The 8,224-nt window shown below is 37.1% G+C and overlaps 1 protein-coding gene across 2 annotated transcripts in view; it reads right to left on the bottom strand.

Moving 5' to 3' along the window:
- The window catches only part of LOC117113228 (protein NO VEIN-like), a 40,374-nt gene that overhangs the window by 28,758 nt on the left and 3,392 nt on the right, over positions 1-8,224 (bottom strand). Inside the window, exons 2-4 of one of the 2 annotated variants that reach the window (XM_033256514.1) lie at positions 4,744-6,349; positions 4,041-4,479; positions 3,674-3,840 (exon numbers count right to left, since the gene is read on the bottom strand). In XM_033256514.1, coding sequence (XP_033112405.1) covers positions 3,674-3,840; positions 4,041-4,479; positions 4,744-6,330 — 2,193 coding nt within the window. In that variant the 5' untranslated portion in view covers positions 6,331-6,349. Of the gene's footprint in view, positions 1-1,961; positions 1,975-2,674; positions 2,971-3,673; positions 3,841-4,040; positions 4,480-4,743; positions 6,350-8,224 lie in introns of those variants that run through there. The other variant, XM_033256516.1, reaches the window with a different exon arrangement.

Here is an 8,224-nt window from a genome sequence, read left to right on the forward strand (position 1 = left end):
GCGCATGCGCAATAGCGTCCCTCGTCGCGGGGAAAATAAACAAGTCTTGCACTGAGCGAACCGCGATGCTAAATCTAGCCTAGGCCCAGAGAAGTCCACACAGGCTTGGTAGATACCAGCCTATGCAGCGGGGTAGCAGGAGTGAACTACATGTAAGCAGCTAGAATATTTTAGGCCTACACATTCATACTTTCATAACAGCTTCCTGGAGTGGGTGGCAGTATATATATAAAAAATGAATTTCAATTTTGTAAAACACAAAAATTAGGCCTAAACATGAAAAATGTGAGCCTACAGCCTATTTATCCCCAAACGATATATAGGCCTAACGGCTAAGCCTACAAAATTGTTTTCATGTTCAATTTTGTGATTTCCACTCGATGGCCGGTATTCCTGATTTATTACCAATTATTTTTAGTTGATAATATTTATTATTTGTTTAATAAGTTTATTAATAATTATTATTTCTCTCTTTTTACAGAAACAACGCAAATGCAAGTCGATTGGTTTGAGACACGTATTGTCATTGTTGTGTTTCCCGATTATTTGACCATGTTTAAAATGCTTAATAAAATGAAGATTTATGAAATTAGCATGTCATTTGTTTTGCATATGATTGTTTGCTGCCTTTCCATATCATGTTTATAATATTAATAGTACTGTAGTATAAATAAAAATAAAATATACTGTGATTTGATGAAGTAGGGCGGCGCCAGGAATTCCCGACGAGGAGCGGTCTAAGCTCCCTGATAAAATTTGTAGAAGAATTTTTTTTTTAAATTCAAAAATAACATTTTGTGTTAATTATGGGATTTTTTATCCCGTCAAAAGTACCAGCCCCCAGTCGGGGAAGAGCTGGCACCACCACTGCAACCCATACGATCGTAACAGTACGGTATACAATACCACGCATATCGTACTTATAGCACTGCACTACAGTTTTTAATCCCTACAATTTGACAGCTTACCAAGGCATGTAATTTCGGGACTCGAGATTTCATTTTTCCCCCAACGACCCTGCTGGAATTTCCCCGACAGGGGTCCAAATGTCCCCGACGGGAGTCCTTTGCCCCGCCAGCGCCGCCCCTTTGATAAAGGGGATGGACTATTAAAGTTCCCCGAAGAGCCCACGCCCGTTCCCACGGTACTCTTTAGGTAAAGCTCAAACAAGTTTTGTACTTCCTTTATCTTTCTATTCACTCTGATGAGGCCTATTACAGTACCTGTACTAGTTGCTTGGACCATGTACTATAAAAATACTGTATCAGAAAGAATCGTTATGTTCCTACAAACAAATTTCCACGGTACACTTGAGGGTGAAGCAGACATATTTTTGCACGCCAGCTTCAGGAAAGTGGGAGCACTTCCACAGGGTAGATGCTAAACATAGACGACTGGCTATTTTTAGGTGCAACGCATGTAATGGTAGTCAACATGTAGTGTGCGTTTACCTAATAATTATTAATTATTGTCAAAATATTGAATCCCAACACGATGGCGTGTACTTCAATACTGTACTTGTGTATGTATTATACTTTTTTATTGCATATATTTTACAAAAATCAGATAGCCTATAAATGCATATTTGATTGAACAAATTAATTCAATATTGTAACAAACACATTGGCCTTTATTATGAAGCATTCATAAATTGAAAAGTTACTACTGTATAAAAAAAAAATGTATTGTATATATGTCCGATCGCACTTCACTTCTGGGACTGCAAGAAAAGAACATAGTTTTCAATACAGAACACACATTATTTATTTCTTGTTTAACCTGGTTTAACAACATCCGTTAAAACCAACTGTTATCCTTATGACCAGGATAGCTACAGTACTGTTACGTACTAAAATGAAAACATATGATCAGAACATTAATGGTAATGGAAACGCAACAAACAAGAAAACAAACGTATGACAAACAATAACTATCACTGATCTAAAAAAAAATCGACTTACATTTGCATTGTTTCTGTAAAAGAGAAAAATATTAAACACCAATTAATAAACTGTAATATCAGTAATCAAATAAAAATAATTGGTAATAAATTTCCAGGAATACTGGCCATCGAGGGGATTTGCATTCACAAAATTAAACATCGAACAATCTTGTAGGCTTTTTGGCCGTTAGGCCTATATATAGTTTGGGGGAGGCCCTAAGCTAAACATTAATTAATTTTTGTGTTTTACAAAATTGAAAAATTCATGTTTTATTCTGCCGCCTCGGACCAGGGAGCATACAAGTATGAAGGCCTACAATGTAGTCCACGCTATTCCTAGCTGCGTACATGTAGTTCACTCCTAGCGCTTCCGCTGCATAGGCTGGCATCTACCAAGCCTGTGTGGCCTTTCTCTGGTCCTAGAGATAGGCCTAGGCTAGAATTAGCGTCGCGGTTCGCTCAGTTCAAGACTTGTCTATTTTCCCAGCGACGAGGGACGCTATCGCGCATGCGCTAGCGATCGTCGTAAGAATAGCATTGGGAACTATTTTCACAACTCGTCGTAAAAATAATCACTGCGTAAAAAAAATGGCACCTAACTTTTTTTGAATTCAGGACACCAAAAATGACAAAGCTAGCCAATAAAATCCATTTTGGCACAAAAATAACTGGAGCCCACAATTTGTGACATAGCAAACCATACTATAAACTTAAGCATGGTATCCACCTTACCTCATTCACTAGCGAGCGTTTGAATTTCGTGCCCCGCGCGATTCCTATGTCCGTTGAAGAGGACACTTCACTGGAGGTGATGGGGTTTCTGGATCAGCTACAGGTTCGGTTAGCTTAGCAGGAGAATGTGAACTCAGGGTTTTCGTGTTTTTTTTTTCGATGGCATCGTGATAAATTATAGTGTAAATATTGTTTAGAACATTTACCAGTAAAAATATAAATGCGATCGATTCAGTAATATGTTGATTTTTAATGTTAGTTGACGGAGCAAAATTTTAGTTGTTGTTCACCTCATCGCGCCCTCTAGCGTGTTGATGATCATTGGGCTTATTCGACTGGTTCATTTCGTTGAGTGCGAATTTTCGTTGAGTATTATTTTCGTTCGACTGGTTCGTTAAGTAGACTTCGTTAACAACGAAAATTAACGTAAACCAAAATGCGTTAATCAGCGTAAGTTATGTGACCAAAACAAACATGGCCGATTGGTGAGTTTATAAACAACATTTGCGTTAATATAACTTAGATTAAATATTTACCCACATGGAGTCAAAAAATATCTGTAGGTTAACAGAATTCAAAAACTGGATGAAAATATTTTTTTTACGAAAAACCCATACTACCACAAGTTGAAGCAATCTTGATTACGCAACGTGTATCGCGGTAACTATACATCCATTTTGTTTTGTCGAGTATTCACAAGTGTTCTATTCGACTGGTTGTCTTCGATGAGTAGGACCTTACGCTGCGCAGGTGGGCGCAGTTTAACGTAGAACGACCAGTCAAATACGGCCATTGTCATCATCAACTTCACCATCATCATCCTCACCAGCGCCTTAAATGTTTTTATTATTATTATCATTACCACCGCCACTATCATCATAAGCATCAGCATCGTCATCATCAGTTTTCTTCTTTTTTTTTTTCCTCACTTCAATATTTCCACTGCCACCCACCAAAATTGTGTATAAATTCATATTCATTAAAATATAATTGTCAAACCTTGGGAGTGCTTGTGATAAATTCTAGAAAAGTTCCTTTCCTTAAATCAACAAAGCTGGACAAATTTCTTTTTCGGCATAAGCTACTCTCGATTTTTGCTAGGTCCATAAGAGTTGGGACTTCCTGAAGACGATTAAAAAATGTTTCCACATCGCTTGTAATTTCCTCTGTCAAAAAAAAAATACATTAGAATATTAAATGCAATTTAATAAATAATTGACAAATTTATATGCAGGATTTGTGGGTTGAAAATTGGCATCTGTTCCCATATATTTGCCATGAATAGGCCTCCTACTAATACAATAATAATATATTTTGCTATTTGTAATACTTTGCAAAAAGGAATGTTTATACAGCAATAATTTACCTTGATCAGGAATTTTATTTGCACACACGGATGCTTCCACCTCAACTGTTTCTTCTTCCATTTGTTCTTCATTCCCAGCAGGCACGTACTCCTGAGGAAATTCCATGTTACCAAGGCATATAGCAAGCTGGAAAAGGTTTCTTGCAAGATTGTTGTTAACGATTGATGGAAGTGCACGGAAAAAACTTCGAAGACTAGATTCTTGTTTTAAAAGCGGCTGAGCATTTTCAAACACTTTAAGAATAGCTTCCGCAGCAGTCATATCAGCATAGCGCCTCCTATTATCCAATCGAGAGCGCTTTCCAGTATTTGCCGGCTCAAGAATTGATTTCTTTACACTTGCCAACGATGCTTCCGCCTCTTGCTTTAGTTTTGACATGAGAGCTAAAGAGCATTCGCCTAGCGTATTCTTCTCTTCTCGTTTAGCCTTCTTTATAACCTATACAGTATGACCCAAGTAGACATGTGCATGATGTTAGAAATGCTGGTTAGAAAACGAATATTAATATCTATGGATAAACAAAATGTATCTGAAACTATTTAAAATCGAGTACAATGTTGTAAATATTTTTTAATAAATATAATCTATAAACATTAACCAGCAAGACATTCAATTAAGAAAATAAAGAAAGGTATGATACTGTAATGATGTCTATTTGAATAACATTATTTTATTGAGTAAAATGAATGTATATGTACTTACTGTCACCCCTAAAGCAACACTTTGAACACGGATTCCAAGTTGATAGGGATCGGAAACTCTATAGTGCTCCTGTAAAAACTCCAAGAAATCTTTCAAATCAACCTTGTCTTTCCACAAGTCATGTTCTCCCATATAATCCATCAGAAGACCCAATATATCCAATGTAGTCACTTTCATAATATCATCATCAGATTTACATGGAGGAAATTTAAACAGAGTGTAGACTGCAGGAAATTTAGAGAGCGGTCCAACATTTAATTCTTCGAAAGAGTCTTTACCATCTTGAATGTTTCCTAGGTCTTTGAGAAGCTCAAAGAGTGTTGCAATAGAACGACATTTACAGAAGGCAGATATATATGCATTGATTTGACAAAGTAAGCGTTCATGATTATAAATTGCTGTAAGATCTGTTGCTTTTTTTAGCCCCAACTGTTGGACCTTTGTTTTACCAAAGTGCTCCATCACCCCCTTCATAACCAAATCTACACTGACATGTTCATTTTGTTCGGCTAGTGCTTGAATATGGAATAAAGCTCGGGAGTTAACACTATCTTTAGTTGGTATTTTTCCATCATTTATATATTGAATTCCAGAGGTACTTAAGTGTTCAAACTTAATCCTGCGATTTTCGGCTTCGGCTTTTAGGTCTCTCTTGGTTTTTTTCTTTGTTTTCTTTATTTGCTTTGTTGAGTCACTTGGGTTTAATGCTGGCTCATCACTGTCCCCTGCAATAGAAGAATCAGCAGCTGTTGTGCCGGACATTTTGTTTCCGATAGCGTTTGTATCTGTGCTAGGTGCTTTGGATTGTAAACTTTGGTTGGATTCATATGTGGGTGGCATCAAAGGACTTTGTCGAGGGAGAGGAGGGCGCATTTGTGGAGCTTTTGAATACATCACCATTCCTGATTGTTGAGCTCCTGTAGTTAGTTGATGTGTCTGTTGAATCTGTGGTGGACCATGGGAATACATCGGTGGCGGTCCTGATTGCTGAACTCCTCTCCAATGAGGATGTGCCTGAGGAAGTGCTGTTGGAGGCTGTCGATACATTGCTGTTACGGATTGCTGCTGAACTCCTCCCCACTGTTCATGTCCCTGAGTACTTACTGTTGAAAATTGTGGATGCATTGATTGCTGAAATCCTTCCCTCTGATGGGGCCCTTGAGGGGGCAATGGTGAAGCCTGTGGATACATCAGTCTTGTTCCTGGTTGCTGAGTTCTTGTCGGCTGACGAGGTCCTTGATGGAAAGAAAGTAATGGTGGAGTTCGTGGATAAGGCAATGTTGTTTCTGATTGCTGTGTTCCTGTCGACTGACGAGATTCTCTGTTAGTTGACATGAATTCATCTTCCTCCTCTTCTTTCCTTAGTTGTAACATTTCCGTCCCATTTTTATCTACTATTTCAATGAAATCAAATACATCCGGTAGACCTCTAATGCCATTGATTCCAATTCCACACAACTTGAGCTTTTTTTGAAATTGCGTATTGTATTTTCTTGCTAGGTTGTGCAGTGGAATTCCAGAAGGATTTAGATCAAGAAGTTTCTGAAGGTTTCTCCTAATTTCATCTTTCTTTTGATGGGATGCCATCGTGTCTTTTTAAATAGACCTAATTATAGAAATCATATTATAATTGATATTATACACAATACGAACTTGATAATTTGATTTGATAGAGGTTTTATGTGGTTTTATTGATATGAGAGAAATAACTAATAAAAATCTCGAACTGAGTACATGCCTAATTTTTCAACTTTCATTCAAACAAAAGATTTTATTTCTTGAACTGATAAAGGACACATAAAATAATAGCGTATTCTTTGCTTAGGTTCTTTAATTATCTGCTAGTCAACGTCGGATAGAAAGTCTGTAAATAATCAAAAAAGCAACTGTTGATCTATATTTTATTGTAAAGTAATATTACATTCAATTTAATTCAGTTATATACAAAAAATCACACACTAACTTTACATCATAGACACGGCTGATATCCTTGGTCAGGGTTCGCTGAGGACCTTGGGGAGGCACAGGGTCGAAGCCCCGTAAGCTATGGCTATTTGGATTTACTGTATAAGGTTTTTCCTGGACGAGGGCCCGACCAAAGAGATAGGGATGGGGTTGGAGGGGGGGGGGGCAGGTCTCTCAAACTGGCCCCTTTCCCACCACCCTTAGTCGATAAAATGGTAGGTTTAACGTAGGCAGTTTCTTAATAGGCCTACGAGTAATCTAATTTAGGATTTCCATTGAAGTTTGCAGGCCCAGGTAGGCCTTACCACCATCAATAATATATCTTTAAACTTATTGTATGGCTGCTAAGTCACATATCATGCAATCAGATACAAACAAAACCGACAAACTCTGTGAATGTCCACTGTCTAGCTGGCCAAGGAGGTAGGCATATTACTACCTCCTTGATCTAGTGAAATTATACAGTAAGAGCCCAATATGTGGTTTTGTATGGATAAGTATTTACTGATGTATGTTATGTGTATTTCATGTATATGTTTAATTGCATTTTTTAATGTACGAATATATGTTCTGGGGCGGATGCATAGCGTGGGATGGGGGGGGGGGGGTTACAGATGGTGCGATGGCACCCCCTAAATTGTATTAAGAAAAATAATTGTTGTATTAAGTGTTGATGTGTTATTGGTAGGATTTTTAAGGTATACGAGTGCAATTTCCGGGCACCCAGAAATCCAGATTCTCAAAATTATCGCACTCTCACGCACCCATGTGCGCAAATCATGGGGGAAGGGGACGTCTTCCCACATATTTTTAATTGGGGAAGGATTGGTCCCCTCACCTTTCGTGAGTCAAAACAAGATGCCTGAAAATTGTTGAAATAAACTGCATAAATAACCCAGGTTTTAACGAATGAACGCTGTACAGCCAGAGTACATCTTATTTATTGGCAAGATACTGGTATCTCTGCATACACAAACATCTGAATTACTTACAATACACGACTCGAGTGCGCATACCTTTATTATAATTTGAGAATATGAGAAAAAGCGTGCAAAGATAAGGGATTTTCGGCACATGAAGTAGGTAAAATAAAGTACCGTAAATACAGCAAAAACAATTAAGTTTTATATTCTATGGTACATCACAACGATTAACTATCGATGATGATGAACTTCACTAAATAAGAGTCGTGTCATATCCGGCAATCTAGATGTACAATTTTCCAAAATTTTTACCATCTCAGCACCACCACAGGGTGGGCTCAAGGTCTTGAAGTAACATCAAAGACAATGTTTTTAAGCTTTATTTTCTATGGTATATAATAACAATAACAACAACAAAAACAACAACAACAACAACAATAATAATAATAATAATAATAATAATAATAATAATAATAATAATAGTAATAATAATATTAATAATAATAATAATAATAATAATAATAATAATAATAATAATAATTATTATTATTATTATCATTATTATTATTAAATCGTGGTGTGATGATGAGATG

This window comes from Anneissia japonica, unplaced genomic scaffold (genome assembly GCF_011630105.1).
Source record: "Anneissia japonica isolate Jap-2015-1 unplaced genomic scaffold, ASM1163010v1 scaffold287593_len981703_cov172, whole genome shotgun sequence".
Taxonomy (NCBI): Eukaryota; Metazoa; Echinodermata; class Crinoidea; order Comatulida; family Comatulidae; genus Anneissia; species Anneissia japonica.